At 41.0% G+C, this 18,383-nt stretch overlaps 1 protein-coding gene across 21 annotated transcripts in view; it reads right to left on the bottom strand.

The window, feature by feature from the left end:
* Positions 1 to 3,140: 3,140 nt before the first annotated feature.
* Positions 3,141 to 18,383, bottom strand: part of ARPP21 (cAMP regulated phosphoprotein 21) — a 154,100-nt gene continuing 138,857 nt past the window's right edge. For 16 of the 21 annotated variants that reach the window (XM_027586141.2, XM_027586140.2, XM_027586145.2 and 13 more), the window contains 2 exons: positions 5,126 to 5,274; positions 3,681 to 3,938 (listed from right to left, as the gene is read on the bottom strand). In XM_027586141.2, the coding sequence (XP_027441942.1) occupies positions 3,681 to 3,938; positions 5,126 to 5,274 (407 nt within the window). Of the gene's footprint in view, positions 3,939 to 5,125; positions 5,275 to 18,383 lie in introns of all 21 variants that reach the window. The other 5 variants (XM_027586137.2, XM_027586150.2, XM_027586154.2 and 2 more) reach the window with 1 other exon arrangement.

Raw genomic sequence — 18,383 nt, 5'->3', positions numbered from 1 at the left:
ACATCAAGAATTTAAAAAGAGAAAGCCCAGAAATATTGGTGATATGGCATTAGCTTCCAGACTCACACACTCATGGAGGAAAGTGTACACACTAGGGTAGTTACCAAAAGATGTCATAGTTGGAAGGAGGGTTGTGATATTACATGTGCATATATAACGTAGTTTCTATGCAGATAAAAGAACTATATTTGTATTTTTTTAGGAGCCTGTAACGTAATGTTTTAAAATAAAGGTTCCTCATAATATTAATCTTTTGATACAGTCTGTGAAGAAAAGATATTGTGCTCGACTAAGTTTGAGAAACTGCAAATTATGCCACCCGCTTAGAAACTCGTAATCTAAAGTGCTATGGTAAAGGTTTCCAGAAATCAGAATCTTTACAAAGATTGCTTAACTTTCATTAACCTTGTTTCCCAACCATTATTATCCTTGGAACAGTCTTTTTCAGATAATAACTATTTGTATCCCAAGGAAAGGGTCTACCACAGAAAATGTTTTAGAAACTACTCTTCTAAGGTTTTACTTGTGAACAAAACCCAAGCTATTTGTTTTAACTCTGCCCTTAGGGTGAGATATTTATAATGCTTTCTTTCTGGTCTATAAGTGATCAAGTCACCTGCGATGACGAGTGCCAGGTTAGAGGTAAGGGGTGGGCCTGCAGTGAACAGTGCAGACCTGTGTGCACAGAATACAGGTAGCAGACCATGGGGGTTGAAAACATCCCACCACACTCTAGCTGTTGGCCAGAGTGGAAAGGGAGACTGAAAGTGCATTTGTTAGACCTCAAAGCCATTTCTGCTGCAATGTTCTTCCTTCCCTGATTGTTTTTGCTTTGTACTTTGAATCTCTCTTATAAAGCTGCTCTGGCTCATGTGTACCCTACTTATTTTTGTTATGATGATTTATAACTTTATTTTAAATCCTCCAACCATACTTCTAATTAATTACATAACTCCACTTCCATAATGTTACATAACATTCTCTCCTATCCCACCCACATCCTGTGAAACTATATTAAAAACAATAAAATAATTATGGCTGACATCCATTGGCATCCTGGTTAGAACATTTAGTTCCAACTATCGCAGAATAACTAAGTGTATGATAAAACTTACAAAAATAAGTCTAAGTGCTTTAAATTTATTTGTACTCATTTGGAATGGTGCCACATAATTAGGATATAATCAAGTATGCAATAAAAGTTTGCTGAATAAATGAATGCATAAGTCACTCTTGTTCTCATTTACGCTCACAGAGAGGATCATTAGGGATGACTGTATCTATGTAGTTACATATATATGTATCCATGTCTCTCTATAAGCTTATGTACTGAATAATATGTAATTACAAAATGTGATTGTGATAAAATTATTAGCCAACATGAAAAAATAGGAATGTTCTGATGATAAATTAAATCCTGGAAATTCTTCACTGATAAAGCCATCTCTCTACACAGCCATCTCAAATATTCTAATGTAAAAGACAGCATAATGTAAGATCTGGAATAAATAATGTTGGGTATCAATATTTAGTGAAAGTAGACAAGGCTCAGCCTGAAACAGTATCCAAATTGCTTTATGCAGGAAAAGTCAAGTGTCTCAGTGGGAAAGAGCACGTTTGCAGGAGGGGGGCCAAAGACAGAGAAAGCCTGTCTTTTCTACAACCGTGATTAATGTTTCAGATAAAGAGGGCTGAGTCATGCTAGAAATCATTAAAGAAAAGATAAAAAGTTCTCAGAATTCTGTGAAAAGAAGATAAACATTCAGACTCATATTTGGATCCTTGCGTTTGGGATCACTGCCAATATGAGAGAGCTAAATGGAGGCTATATTTCTAAAGTGATCTCTATTGGTCAGCCCCTTCCTTCCATTAGGGGAAGGTATTAATTAGGCAAACACATTGCTCCTTCTCAGAGCAGCTATTGGTTTAGTAGCTACTCAGCCTGTTGGTTTAATGGCTCAATAAAAAAAAAAAAATGCAACATTCTCTTTTTATAACAACTCTTTCATTGGATAGGGCTTATTTACAATGAAGAATTCAGGAGACTGAGATTTGGGGCAATGGGACAGATGTCCCAGGGAATGAAGCTAATGAGAGCGTGCATAAAAGTTCCCTTTTAAAAGAAAAAGAAAATGAGAATATAAACTTAAGAAATGGTAATCCTAGGTAGAGTTTTTAACTAGTAGCTTCATGCTATCTCCAACTAAGCAACATGAAAATGGAAAGATCTAATATGGGGGAAAGTGATAATAAGAAGAACAGTGGGAATTATCCAGATATACTCTCCAAACCCCTCTCATTGGTAATAATGGTTTTTAGACAGAGAGTATAACAGAGAAAACTATTAGTCATTGTACTGTGATAGCACAGGGGAAGCTGTAGGGTTATATTCCCCCATTAAATACCTCCCAGAATGGCCAAAGCTGATGTTTGGAGTTCTGTTATTATTTTTCAAAGGTTGTCATAAAACAATCTTACCTGCAGAATCTACAGGGGATTAGATAAACATTTTAGGATTAGACAGGATCGGCTTCTTCTAAATGTTTCTTTTTTTTCCCAATGTTCTAAGTCTTTGTGACTAAATTGTTGTTATATTTTACCTTCCTTTCAGTTGCCAGGATAAACGTTAGCACCTTTGAGTTATTGACCCAAAACTAGTGGCACTTTATTTACATTGTATGACCCAATATATTTGATAGAATTAGATCATGCCCTTCCAATTTCCCACTAAATGAAGAAATCTTGTTTTTCAGGTAGATGGTGGAACTTCAAAGAAGACAGAACAGAGTTTGGTGTAGGGCTGCTATTATAAGTCACTCAGGTTTTCCGACTTCCCGAATTTCCGAGCTACATATATTCAATACCCCTAGATCTAAAATCAAGATATACATTTCAAAAATGTGAAGTCGATGAATGTTGGAAATGGAAGACATCTTATTCCCAGGACCCCTGTATTACTAGGACAAGAAACTACAGTTGGTTAATTGTTTGCCTACCACCTCTCCCAACGTGATGCCAGATTTACAAATATCTGGAACATCTTTACTGGGCATTACTCATGAAATAGTGTTCAAAGGGGTCACAGTGACACATAAGCAAACACATATTGGAAGAGAGAGTGAACCAAACTGGTGGTAAAAACATGACCTTCCTCCATAAGGTCAAATAGTTTTATTTTGATTAAACACTACAATACAGTATATATCCATTAAAAAAGAAAACTCTATAGTGTATATAAATTATTCCTTCCATTCATCAATTCTTTTCTTTTCCATTACAGCTTTGGTACAATGTGATTTCAGTATATCATTTTTAAATACTTTTAGCATCACAAACTCAACACAAAGTACAAAACTAATAATCCAAATTAGGGATATTATAATCTACACAGTGGTATTCAGTGGTAGGAGAAAATCTTACCTTGATGAATTCATGTCACTAGCTAAGCTAAAGGCATACCTAGCAGACATGACGGAAATATGCACCATTAAACAGCTAATGTGTGTATTAGTCTTTGTTTTTTTTGTTTGTTTGTTTTTCTGTTTGTTTCTTTACAGAATACCAGCAGCAATCATTTGAGTGTTGAGTGAATGCTTGAGTCCTCAGCCAGTCTCCCACCTTGCTCCTCTTCCCTGAAAGGTCATGAGTAAGATCACAAACATGTAGCACAGCCAGAGCACTCAGAATTTGACCTGCCACCCGGTGTTGCTCATAGTTGTACAGTTTGTCCTGCAGCTAGCCGACATCACAGGGACAGTGCTGGAGGGGCAGTGTGGACCGATCAGCCTAAGGTTGTTCTGAGGCGTCGGCGGTGTGACATTACAGTAAACAGGCATTCCAGTGGCTGGGAGTGACCCTTGACCTGCCTGGTTAGGTAGCATGATTGGCTGTTGGTATGACTGCTGGGGCAGTCCTTGAGAACCCTGGGTCATTGGCACCTGTAGAAGACACAAGAGAGAGCCCTTCATGAAGAGGTTGAGTTTGCCTGTCCCATGAGCTACTGTGAGGTCAGGAAAAATACTCAAGCGTTTGGGTGAGACCTAACTGGTCACCCATCCCAGCGCTACCTTTTATCAGCTGTTTTACCTTGGGCAAGTCCCTCAACCTCTCTGATTGCCTCGGCCATCTGCATAGTGACACCCATGCAAAGTGCCACTGAGAAGATTGTAAGGCTGATGTACGGTGCTGGGACATGTGTGGTGATGGCACAAAAGGCGTTAGCTCAGAACTTCCTTCTTTCCTCCCTCCTTACCCACTGGAGGCTGCAGTTTAGATTACTTGCTCAGAATTTCTGTTTGGAAAGCGACACTCCCATGCTGGTTTCACACACACAAAGTGGCCTGGAGCCAGACAGCAAAAGGGGCTTTTGTCCCAGGCACCTGCCTCACTCTCAACCTGCAGCTTCAAAAAACATCTAATGTGGAGCCAGAGGTTAAACTGAGACAATTTGAGTCAGGATTCTCAGAGGAGGAGGACGGAGGATAGGGTTTTTATTTTGTTTTGTTTTGTTTGTTTCTTTGTTTGAGGGCCAGAAGTGGCTGGTGCAGCTAAATTTAACAGTGAAAGCATTTCACTAACCCTTCACTTCCACTTTCAGGCTATCTCAGGATGTAAATCACAAAAGGATGCATGACATTTTTAAAATACCCAGTATGGGTTGAGTCTAGAAAATAAGGTTGGTATAGACCTTATCCATGCCCTTTGAAAAATCTGAGATGCCATTTGAACACCTCTTTTAACTTGAAACTGTGGTAAAATGAAATTTGGGGGGCTGTGTACAAAAATGAGTGGAAATTTGTCATGAGGGTTTTTTTCCCAATAAGCCAAATTACAATGGAACAGCCAAAGGTCTTCATGACTAAAACGTTATAGGCTGCAGACTTTTCTTCCATGAATAGAAGTTTATATAGAACCACATTTAGCAGGACATTCAAAAGCCACAGTAGTTAGAGAAGCATACCTGTCCCATTTTCTACTTATAGTCTTAATTCAAAGTCAACCATCAACAGGGGCTGGGCATAGCACCCACCACCCTGCTAACCACCCAACACGGGACATACCCACAGCCTCTACTTTGGCCAGTGCTACTTTCTAAACCACAATTTTCCAAGCTGCTGATGTGCACCTGATAAGAAGACATTGTTGGGTAGGAGACCATCACGCTTTGCACCGGAGCTCCTGGCTGGTTGCTCATCACGCTCTGACTCTGGGGTGGCTGCTGCACTCCTATTAGGCCTTGGAACCCCTGTTGGCCAGACAAGACTGGCTGGTAACCTGCAAAGAAAAACCACCTTTTGAACTGGTTGCCCCAGGAAGAGCACAAGCGATATCTCATGGGGTACAAGCACTTGTTCACAAGGCAGCCTTCAGACATCTCGATCTGCCTGTCGGCAATGTGTTACCCAAATGCTTATTTCCCAAGAATGTGGTTTTTTGTTCTAAGAGTGGACAAGGGAGGAAGCCAAAAAATTCGCTGATATTTGCATCCTCATGCAGAACGGTCCAATGAGCACGTGACAATTGTAGATTTTTTTAATGGCACAAACACGGTAACCTCTATTGGTATTTGATAGTTATAAATTACACTTCTCATGATTTGTTGTTTGCTTTGTTTCAATATTTGGAGTATTCACAAATTATCAAGTTTTTTTTCTAAATAAATTGACTCATTCTCTTACTATCTCACCTTTCTGCACAAACTCGTTTCACCCAGAGATCATCAAACTGCCTAATAACTTTCTATTTTCCACGTTTTAGTGAATAAAATGATTCACTACCCTTACTAATTCGATGTCCATTGCCTTAGACAAAAGGCAGCAACAAGAGAAAAATATGGCATGCTTTTATTCTGTTTCAACACTAGCTCCCAGGAGAACATTCTGGTAAAGCACTCTACTAAATGACCATGTACATACAATAGATAATACAGAATACAGCACTTAAAAATTTTTATACATTGTGTCCTTCTGAGTGGGTCAGTTGCTTTGGTTTCTTTTCTTTCTTTCTTTCTTTTTTTTTTTTTTGAAGTGGATCATAATTTATTTGTTGCAATTATTTTAATCCCCACCACAAGTGGTTTAAAATGCATTCTTAAAGGAAGTGAACTAGTCTTATAAATTCTGGGAAGAAGGTTATGATTTAGGTGAAAATGATGTGGTGGTAGAAAAATGAAACAGATTGACTTCATGATATAAAAGAAGTCCTTCCAGAGCTCATATTACTAACCTTACTGACTACTTGAGAGAAAGTAGAACTGTTGTGTTAATACAATTCTCTGAGAGAAAATCTTTAAAATCCTAGATTTTTAAAAAAGATTTTATTTATTTATTTGAGTGAGAGAGAGAGAGAGCACGATCCCAGGACCGTGGGATTGTGACCTGAGCCAAAGGCAGACGCTTAACTGACTAAGCCACCCAGGCGCCCCTAAAATCCTAGGTTTTTTTTTTTTTAACACAAACACTGAAATATGTTTTACAACCAGATTTTGAAAATTGAAACAAAGGGTAAAAAAATTCCTAATCAACATGCATTCTTTTTTTTTAAGATTTTTATTTATTTGAGAGAGAGAGAATGTGAGCAGGAGGGAAAGGATGAGAGAGAATCTGAAGCAGACTCTGCGCTGAGCATAGAGCCCAACCACAGAACTCAGTCTCACCACGGCGAGAGCATGACCTGACCGGAAACCAAGAGTCAGATGCTTAACTGACTGAGCCACCCAGGTGCCCCTCAATTCTTAATAAATAACCCGTGTTTTGAGTGCATGTGACAGTTTTAACTTTATATCGAGGACAGGTAAATCTTTGCAGAGGAAAATATCTTGCTATCCTTTCGCATACATAAAACTACATTTACTCTTCTTAGAAATATCATGGAGAAAATGGCTTGCAAAGAGTCACTGAGTTAGGAGATCAGCTCCGTTGGCCAAACTAGATGGAAATATGGTGCAGTCCATATGGAACACCTAAGAGAGGAGGCCTGGGGAAAAGCTGAGCTGGGAGGCCTGACCTGTGCCTGCCACTGGGTTAGGAAGTGTGGAATTTAGAAAATCACCCTTTGATCTTCTTTACATATTCCACTGTTTTGTGTTCACAGTAGTCACCAAACTTCAGTTCCATAGTGGTTTTAACTTACTGAGTTATTTTAACTTCTTGTGAGGACACCACATATTAAGAATATAATTAAGAATAATGACAATCTCCCCTCTATCTACTTTGTGCCCATGGTACACAGTCAAAGCCTTCCCTGGACATGATCTGTAGGCCCATGTAAGACTAAGAGCATCAGCTCAGGGGGTGGCATACCTAGAAGGTTTACAAGTTATACAATAAGGAAAACCCACCAGACAGGAACAAGAAATTGGGACAAAGGCCATGTCATCGTCCTCACTGTCTCCCCAAATGCCTCGTATACAGAGGCACTTGGGAGAAAATTATTTTAACATTGCAGACATACCTTGTTTTATTGAGCTTTGCTTTAATGTGCTTTGCAGATACTGCATTTTTTACAAAGTGAAGGTTTGCAGCAATCCTGCTTCAAACAAGTTTATCAGCACCATTTTTCCAACAGCATTTGCTCACTTCGTCTCTGTGTCACATTTTAAAATTCTCACAGCATTTCAAATGTTTTCATTATTTCGTTTGTTATGGTGATCTGTGATCTCTGTTTATAAGTCATGGAAAGCTCAGATGATGGCTAGCATATTTTAGCTATATATATATTATATATGTATAACATATATATATATATAATTTTTTTTAAGTAGGCTCCATGCCCTGCATGGAGCCCAACATGGGCCTCATCTCATAATCCTGATATTGAGACCTGAGCTGAGATCAAGAGTCAGATGCTCAACCGACTGAGCCATCCAGTCACCCCGTCAATAAGTATTTTTTAATTAAAATATACACACTGCAATTTTTAGACATGATTCTAGGCTATACTTAATAGACTAAAATATAGTGTAAACATATATGCACTGGAAAGCCAAAAAATTCATTTGACTCACTTTATTGCAATATTCACTTCATTGCAGTGGTCTGGAAGTGAACCCACAGCATCTCTGAGGAATGCTTGTCATTGCAAACAATTGTTTTTTATTATTTCCATTATCCAGAGATTCCACTCTAATTCATGTATCCATTGGCCCTGAAAAATTCTGTTGCTATTTTGCTTTTATTACGACATTATTCCTAGCCATATCAAACTCAGGCTAGCAAGAATTGTTACACATGCAAGAAAACAACTTGATATGAATGTAAACAATTCATCACCAACAGTCTTCCTTACCATCTAATTCCACAGCAAAGAATAGGCAATGTGTGAACACACTTTGTAGTCTAAGTAATGGTAAATATAATAGAGCTTTATTTCTCGCTGAAGATTCAAAGCACAGGTTGAAAAAGTGAGGAATGTCTTAAAATTCTCACTTATATCTGGTCACAGAGTGAAAGCCCTGTTGGTCTCAACGGACGTTTTGCAGGACACACATAACTAAGATGGGAACAGAAAGAGGGGAGGCAGGGAGGCGAGGGGGGCAGGGGGTGAGGGGGAGGCAGGGGGGCGAAGGGGGGCAGGGAGGCGAGGGGAGGCAGGGGCGAGGGGGGCAATGGAGGCGGGAGGGCAGGGGGGCGAGGGGGGGCAGGGGGGCCAGGGGAGGCAGGGGGGCGAGGGGGGCAATGGGAGGCATGGAGGCGGGGGGGAGGCATGGAGGCGGGGGAGGGCAGGGAGGCGAGGAGGGGCAGGGAGTCAAGGGGGGCAGGTGTCGAGGGGGGCAATGGAGGAGGGGGGAGGCAGGGAGGTGGGGGGAGGCAGGGGGGCGAGGGGGGGCAGGGAGAGGTGCAGTGGCCTTGCTTCTAGAGATTATTTATGTATTTGCTCATTGAATCCTTCCATCCTCCCACAGAGTCTTCTTCAAAATGTTTAAAACTAAACTGAGGTGGCCTTTGAGAGATTCATTTATTGCACAAGCTCTAAACCAAAATTGGGGTGAAGGGATATAAGTCTTATGATAATAGAGCTGTTTAGACATACAGAAACAGAATGTCTTGATAGGACGAGGAAGGACATGCCAAATAATACTCAAGCAGAGAAAAAGCCTAAGGAGGCTGTGTGGCCTCATCCCAGGACAGGCACAGACCTGAGGGTGAGATGCATCTTTGCTGAGAGGACGGATGCAGTGCACTGCAGTGATTCCCTCCCCAGGCCTCCTCCGCCTCATGACCTGTGAATGTAAATACTCAGTAATAGCAGAGCAATGAGCTTCCAGCTCTGCACCGGGGTTCCTGTGGTAACCACACTTAGGGCACATAAAGATTTCTGTGGGAAGCGAATAATGCTCTACAATTTCAAAATGAAAACTTAACGTGTAAAGAAAGCCCAATTTATATTCATGAATACCATTCATTTCTCAATTTGCTCCCCAGGCAAGAGATTTACACCTGGAATGGTTTCATTGGAGGTGCCCGTTTCTTTAAATTACGGTAGGCAGCAGAATGGTCCTTAAGACAGGAGGCTTTTTGGAATGTGAATCTGAGACCTGGTCCAGAAATAGACCAATAGAAATGCAATAGCAGTGACCTGAGAATGAACTAACAGTATCTGCCCAGGACACAACACACCCAAAGGCAGAGCTGGCAGAGCTGGTGGCAACCTGCTTAGCTTGTCTATTCAAATGACAAATGTGCTCCAGTTTGTCAATTCTGAGCTGTGAAATGATCGGTTTTTTATATTTATTGAGGATTAGCAAGATAGAATGCATCTTACAAAACAGAAACAGCAACACTCTGCCCTGTAGGCTTGCCATGGAAATCATAAAGACATTAGCTATTTTTATTTCTTTTTCCAGTCACGATTAATTCAATTTTCGAGTCACATGCACCATTTGTTTTCTGAAGGTAAAAAGGTTAGGAATGGACAAATGTCTCCTCGCAAATAAAAGAATGCACTCTGCTAAGATTGAGGGATTATATGATTTAAAATGTCTGGATCTGATCAATCTGAAAATTTAATACTGTTTCTACTAAAATACAACAGTTATTGGATACTCTTTGTATTTTGAGGATTATTCATTAATTTTCTGTCAAGGAAACATTTCTCTTGATACACCACAATTATGAAAAATCAGAATGTAAATTGATTAGGGAATATAAATTGGCATGACTGTGACGGACCTTATTTTAGCCAGTATTTGAATACTTTGTTACAGATCCAACCTTTTGAAATGAATGAAAGAACAAAGTAGCAAACTGTATTTTCAGTTGCCTCAGCTACTGTTGGTTACAGAGGTGAAGATGGGGAAATGAGTAGTTAAGAGAGCAAATATCTCTAGAACAAATTAATGAGAAACTAGCCAGTTCTTCCTGTCTCCCCCAACCCACCCAAGTAGTGTAATTTACATGTTGTGTTTATTAAGTAAAATATTCTTAATGTGCCGGGATGTCTTTTCAAATATTAAAATTAATTTTAATTAATTTCTTAATACAAAAATTGCTTATCTTGGCTGAACCAAGATACAAATATTTCTCTAAGTTCCTAGGGAAAATGCTAGCTGTCTATGAATCCAAATTCTGCTCTTTGTACACAGTTTTGAGATGGAATTACAGTAGCTCAGCTGTGTCATGGCTGGTGAAGAATATGAAGAAAAATGTTTATTCAGAACTGGCCTCTCCCTTTGCTGAATTTTCATAGTTTGTGCATTAGGCCATTTTCCAGTATTTCCCCAGTTCTGTTTCTCAGTTTCCTATCAATTCCTTTATACTTTGATTTTCTCTGAAGATTTTCCATTATAAACTAGCTAACTAGCTATTTTTGTTGATCACTTAAGTCTAATCCAGACAGTGAATTAAATGCTTTTACCTTTTATCACGATAATCCTGGGAAATAGTCACTATTATTAAATTTCTTTTACAGAAGAGAAAACTGACTTAGGTGTAGGGTTTTCTCAAGGTCAGACAGCTACTAGGAGGGAAAGCTTGAATTTTAGTTGTGGCTTACTGACATCAGGAACCTTGCCTATACTCACTAAATTGGAGTACTATTTAGTATACATTTTTCTAATTCTCATACCCTAACAATTCCTTCAGTGTGGCAGGTACTCAATGGTCATTTATTGCATTCATCGTTTCTCAATAATTGAAATAATTAAGAGGACAAGACTTTTGATCCATAGTTTGCTGAAGAAGATCTTGTTAGTATCAAAGAAATAAAATCAAAGTCTGACCTGTCAAAACCAACTCATACTACTCAATAACAGTTTTAAAGTTTTATTTGTCAGATTAGGGGATACTAGACAGGCAGCTGGGTTGGAATAGGGTTGGGGGGGCAAACAGACTCTAATCCCTTCATTTACTTCTAATAAGCTGATACTATAGTTTTCAATCACTAGGATCATTTCAAATAATGGCTTGCTTCACAATCTTTGAAGACCTGATCTTAAAATATAAGGTAAAAAAAAAACTGAGGGTTCTAGAGGGGAGGAGGGTAGGGGGATGGGTTAGCCTGGTGATGGGTATTAAAGAGGGCACATTCTGCATGGAGCACGGGGTGTTATTAACAAACAATGAATCATGGAACACTACACCAAAACAAATGATGTAATATATGGTGATTAACATAACAATAAAAAATTAAAAAAAAAACTTATGCCTACATTAAATATAAAGTTAGTCATTTGTTTTAGGCAGCTGGTTGCCTCTAGGAAAGTCACTTGGCCTTTGGAAACAAAACTAGTTTTAATCATACTGAGAAATAGGCAAGAGAGGGTAGATACACAGAGACTCTGCAAAATGACCTAGGATGTCAGATGAAGGCTTGGAGAAACCAAGATCCCCCAGGCCACTTAGAGATGGCTATACCTTTGGATTTTATAGACTGCAATCACGCTTCCTAGTTCTGTGAAACTATGACTTCTCTCCCGAGTTTTTCCTGTTACTAGGCCACTGTCTTTAAGACAGGGAATCCTTTTTGGCTTCATCTACCTATAGTACCTTGGTGTTCAAGGTGGCCTTGGGTAGAGAGTATGGATATTCAGCATGGTATCGCTATGGTTTCCTGAAAGAGGAATCCCTGTCTTATGCTTTAGAGAGGTGGATTTGGGGTAATCGATGCCCCTTGCCTGTCATCCCACCCTCATGTGAGGTGGAAGATCACCTCAATATCTTCCCTTCAGGCCTTCCAGAACTAGAGGGTCCTCAAATACTAAGGAAAACACCTGATTCTGGCCTTTGCAGATGCTGGCCTGTTCTAATACAACACCCAGGTGACAAATCTCAGGTGTGACAGTGTCGCCAAGTGGGCTCAACTTTGACAAGCAAGGTGTTTACCTTTTGAAGCACTTGCCTCTATGCCACACTCCCCATTTATGTGACCTAAGCCCTAACTAAGACTTTTTTAAAAAAAGATTTTATTTATCTATTTGAGAGAGAGAGAGAGAGAGAGTACAAACATGAGCGAGGGTGGGGGGGGAGAACAGAGGGAGAAGCAGGCTTCCCGCTGAGCAGGGAGCCTGATGTGTGGCTCGATCCCAGGACCCTGGGATCATGACCCGAGCCGAAGGCAGACACCTAATGACTGAACCACCCAGGTGCCCCGTAAGTAAGACTTTTAAAACAGGAGAACTGTATAGATTAGATTGGAAGACATTTTTTATCTTTATACATGTCAAAAATTAAGATATGGGATAAAAATACCTAGCCTAGAAATCATAATCAGATACTCTTCTGTTCTTATATATGAAGTAAAATAGCACAAAATGGTCCTAAGCCTTCAAAAAGAGGAGGGTAAGAAACTGCTTTATTTTTCCTCTACCCATTAAAGCCCATCACCACTTCTTTCATCTCTGTGTAAATGGCTGCCTCCACCTTATTTGCCGGCTGCTTCTGCACCGATCCTCTTCTTTTCCCTGCCATTTATTATTCTGTGGTGTTAATTTCATAGGAACATGATGCAGAATGACCTGCAGGGAGTCTGCGCGGGAACAGAGGTAATGCAGCACACGTCCTGGCAAAGACCAGTCCATCCTAATGAATTTGAGGAAGGCTGTGACAGGCTCTAAGTGGAACTATGCTTCCCGAAGCAGTAGTTTTTCTTCACACTTGTTCTTTTGCTCATTAGCTTTCATACAGCACAGAGTGTAATTCTTAAAAGCCTCTTTCCTGTCCCCTGAGAACATCCATGCATGGGTCATTTTCTAATGGCAGTACACATCAGATGAACCAGCCTATTACTGCCAGTTCGGGGGCCTCTTCACTGCAATTATACCATCCTGATCCATGTTGTCGCAACTACAAAGCTGTTTTTTTTTTTCTCTCTTTCCCCCATTTTTTTTTTTTTTAAGTCAGGGCAAACATGAGAGATACTGTTGAACGACTAGAGGAATGAATCATGTGCGAACCTTGAATGAATGCCACTGGGAGAAGCTGCACTGAGGCCCATTTTAAATGGGAGAGGCTGTCGTATTACTAAAGTCATCCTCTGAACTTTCCCGGCCCAGAGTTCTGTGCTGACAGCCAGAGAGCTTCAACAACCCGGAGGGAGAAAAGCTGCATAAAAGACCCGCAAACGTTTTACTTTTCTAATGAGGCTGCCACAAGGCTGCATGGTTTCGAAGATAAACTGGCGCTCTTGCATCCCTGCACCTCTGCCAGAATTAACTGTGGCCATAAGACAGCCAGGCTGGGTGACAGCCAACTGCTGCGGAGGCAATGTGAGGACCTCTTTCCCCAGATAGGCTTGGGGCAAAGTCAAGGTTGAGAACGGCTCTAATCGCTGTCCGCATAATATCATCCCCCCTGGTGGGTATTTCACTGATGAATTGCTGTTGATCAGCTGGCTCAAACAGGGTAATTGTGAGGTCAAATGCAATGGGGTTAACATCACTGTGATCAAATGACCATCACTGCCATAGGGCTACAGGGTATAACTTGGCCCTGGCTGACTATTTTGAAAATAAGTGCTGTGAACATAGAGTCCATCTGTAGAAACCTACCCATCACTACAACTAGAACAACTAGTTCAAGGCAACTAATGGTGAATCAAAAGTGCCCCCTTTATATGTTATTTTTCCCAAGTCACCAAAAATAATTATCCTCTTTTCTTCAATTCCAGACTGGCAGGGTTCTTATCCAAACCTTATTCTAGTGGTACATTTAACAATAATATTGTCCTAGGGGCAGTCTTCTGGAAGGCAATAATAACACTGCTCGATCTAGAGTGCAGACAATGAAGACGTGAACTAAAGCAGGACAGGTAGGAATTGAGAGAAGGGACAGATACTGAGAGATACTCAGGGTGTGAATTGTCAGGAAGTGGCATCTAGGAGTTTTAGTGGTATCGCATGCTTGACGGACATGAACGTGGATTAATTGACTGTACCACCATCGTGAATATCAGTCATCCCCTGGAAAACTGACTCTCTGACTAACAAAAGCCCCGATTTGTAGTTCTCCCTGATTTTTCTGATGTAAATACTCTCCCCACGGCCCATTTCAAGCTACAAACACCTTAACAATTAGCTGGAAAGGTTCCTGATTTTTTTAAGGGTTGTTCTTGTGAGCCAGAATGAGACAACTCAGCAGAGTGGTACACCACTGTCCTAAATTCAAAAGCAATGAAATTTTCAGTTCAGTTTCATGTTTTTTATCCTTCCCTCTAAAATCTTATTTACTATTTGTTCTTTGACATTTGGCATAAGAATGATTATAAGAGCCGTTCCCAGAACTTGGGCAAGTGGTGGAGACCAGCCACGAACAGAAACTTGCAGTACACTAGGATGGCCTTAGGATAGAAGCAGGACTCAGACTCTAGCATCACTGACAGGGAGATTTACTTGTGGTGAGAGTGATGAAATGGGGAGCATGTGATAGAAGGCTTCCAGGAGATCATTTTGAACCTAGTATTAGAAGATGAGTAGGTGTTTGCTAATGGGGTTGGGTGAAGTGGGAATAATCAGGGTAAAGGAGGTAAAGCATATGGAGCAACATGTGAAAAGCCCAAAGATGTGGGGAATACATTCAAGGATTGTAAGTATGTAGAGGTGGCGGTAGGTTAGAAATGAGGAGAGGCAGTACGGGCGGAGAGAAAGGGAGATGTGTTCAAATCCTAGGGTCTTGAGCACCATTTATAAAATTGAAATTTAATGTTGAAAGAATTGGGGTGCCATGTAAGGCTTATAAACCTAACAGTGAAATGATGGATGGCCATTTCATGAAGATTCTTCAGGAGTCACTTGGGGGTTGCCATACCTGGAGGTAGGGAATCTCCTCCTCAGAGGCCATGGCAATCATCTAGGGCAGAGACAATGAAGACATGCATTGGATTGGTAGGGGTGGAGTGAGTGGACACCTCAGAGAAATACTTAGCATGTGAACCATCAAACACTGGCATCTAGGAGCTGCAGGGACAGAAAGGAAAAAACCCAAATATCAATCTCAAGCCCTGGTTTGGTTAGGGGAGTTGACCGTAGTGCCTTAGCAGTAATACAAGAGGGACAGTTAATGGAGATGAGTAGAGAACAAATGAACGAAAGAGGTCTAGAGCTCAGGTCATCAGCCTCTTAGGGGTACAGACTCGGAAGTCATCAGGACATAGTTGTTCTTGAAGACAGTATATTTATGAGTGAGTACAGGCTGGGAAGACAAACAAGATGGAGCCTTTAAGGAACAATATTATTCAAACACTTATCTGAGAAGGCAACACCTAAATAGAAGAAAGAGGAGTGATGGGGAAATTAGAAGAACCAGAAGAGAATGGTGTTAGCAAAAAAGGGAGAGGAGTATTTCAAGAAAGAGAAATATGCCAATGACTACAGCTGTAGAATTGCTGAGAAAGAAAAGAAATGAGGCCTTCAGTTTAAGAATATGCTGGTGATCTTGACAAAAGCAAAGGCAGTGAATGGCAAAGCAGCCAGATAGGAAGGAAAAGGAAGAAAGGAGATTCCTCTGAGAAGTCTGACAGTGAGACCAAGTTGTGGGCAGAGAACAGAGCAAAGAGCTAGAGGGGGCCATAGGGTAGACAGGATTTTGTGGGTTTGTTTTGCTGTTTTAACATGGGATGAATGTAAGCATTTTTATCTTTTGGAAAAATGAAGTAAAGAGAAAAAGATTAAAAATCTGGGAGAGAATAAGAAAATCTATGAACTTGTCATGATTCATAACACATTAAACATCAAGGGATGCACACAACCGAGAAGGCTGGGACCTGAGTGACAGAGAGTCTGCATTTTCTTTCCCGCCCATCTGAGAGCTTTCAGTGTCACCTCCTCACTAATTTATACCTCCTCTGACCCAACAGTGAAATATCCGGCGTCTTTCCTCTCTGCCAAATTGGTTGAAGGAACAAGACAGCTCAGAGGGCTTATGAGGAGACATGGCAAAATGCTGTAACATAATTTTGAGAAGGCAACAGAAGATATCCTAGATAACTTCTGACAAGAATCTGAAGGAAAGAGGCCCCTATTCATTTTATGAATCCGATTAGTGTTTGGTTCACATGGAATTGCAGGAAGGAAGTCTTGATTAGAGGTGAATGAGAAGCCCATGGTCCCACAAACTCTCCATTCAAAATCAATCAACAGAATCCACTGATGTGATGACATGATCTCTATTACTTCCTGAAGTAGACAATCCAGTGAAATTTCCATCAACACAAAGCTGAAACAATAAAGAGACACTTTCTGCTCATCTACATAATCAATGTGGTAATCCTTGGTAACAGCAATAAGAAATATCTTTAATCTCACCATGTAGGCAACTGTTATTTAAAAGTGTTGTTTTCATCTGGATTGAGACAGCAATCAGAAGTCTTCAGCTTTGTCCACACAAATACAAATGGGCTTATCTCTTCAGCTGACTGGAATTGGAGGCTACGGTCAACACTTAAATCCGATTTCACAATAATTAAAGTGAAAATGAAATTGTAGGACAAATGGTCTGTCCTGAAGCCTCTTTCAATCATCCCTCTGAGGCAGGCTGTCTCCCCCGTGACAGAGCAGTTTCATTTTTTTAGTGGCCTGCTCCAGGGTAGGAAGAGAAATGATTCAGATCATTCACTTGTTAATTTTTCCCTTCAACCCAAGGCATTCAAGGGTGATATTCACATTTCACATGGTTAAGTGCTTTAGAAGCACCCAAATAGAGCACGAGCATTTTAAAATAGTCACAACCTTTCTTGCCTGAGGTTCCCTTCTGGGCCTCAGAGGAACCCCCCACATGGCACAGCCAGCTCTCCAAACCTTAGGCAGAGGGTGCGCTCTGGGCCAAACGTACCACTGTTCTCTTCGGTGCAAAGAGATAATATAAACACACTGGGTCTAACAGAGCCAGCTGGCAAAAGCCTCGGGTTTTATCCTTGGTAGGACAGCAGGCTATCCTAGAAGTACCTCTGAGAAAGTGCTGTATAGGGCCCATCCTTACCCAGCAAGGTTGGCATGCTGGCATCTCAGAGCTTTGGGTTCTCACTGTTTCACTCAATCCTGCCTCATCATCCTGTCTCCATTTCTGATTGCCTGCTTCCCCACCCAGCTGGAACTCTCCCCTGGGTCCACAGTTCTTAGGGTTAGCCTGTCTCCGAATAACATGGAGGGCCAGTGAAAACATAAACCACTGGTCTCCGGTTCAGTGGGTTTGAGTTGGGGCTTGAGAATTTGCATTTCTGACAAGTTCTCCAGTGATGCCAATACTGCTGGTCTGGGACCACACTTTGAGAACCACTGCTGGGCCTGGGCTCTCAAAAAATACCTTTGCCTTGAATTCCTATTGTTTAACCCACTCATTATTTTTCCCCTTACAGAGTGAGTGATGGGATCTGGCAAATCACGCTCTGTGGGAGGCCATCTCTCCTCTCTGTGGGTTTTAGGATGGACTAAGAGCCCTCTTGTACGACACACCCCAGTAACTGGGCACCTGGCAATGACCAACATGTGTGACTCTCTTCCCTTGCTCTTTGCACTTTCCATCTTGTATGGACTTGGATTATATTGTATTACTTACTTAGGTCCTGCTTCCCAGGGAGATTACAATCATCAGGAAGAGAACGTCTGTACTGTGCCTCTCTGCCTAGCCTGGTATTCTACATTCGGCACTTCAAGATTTCTTGACAGTGCTGATGAAGAAGCTGCCCTTACTACACTCACCCTACAAGAATCCTGTGATGTGACATAATAGAAAATAAGCCAATAAACAAAAATTTGAACGAAAAGAATGAAGAAGTGACGTACTCAGAAGAGAGAGCCCAGAGCCCTGCCCATGCTCAAGAGGTGGCAGGAGGCAAAGGATTTGTCAACTCCACAGCAGAATTTCTTTAAAAAGCTCAAGAGATGTCAACGACTTTCTCTTACCCCTTTGCCTCTGGAAAAAAAAGAAGTTCCTTCTAATGGCAAATCAAGAGGG

This window comes from Zalophus californianus, chromosome 1 (genome assembly GCF_009762305.2).
Source record: "Zalophus californianus isolate mZalCal1 chromosome 1, mZalCal1.pri.v2, whole genome shotgun sequence".
Lineage (NCBI taxonomy): Eukaryota > Metazoa > Chordata > Mammalia > Carnivora > Otariidae > Zalophus > Zalophus californianus.
This window is presented reverse-complemented; position numbering and strand designations above follow the sequence as displayed.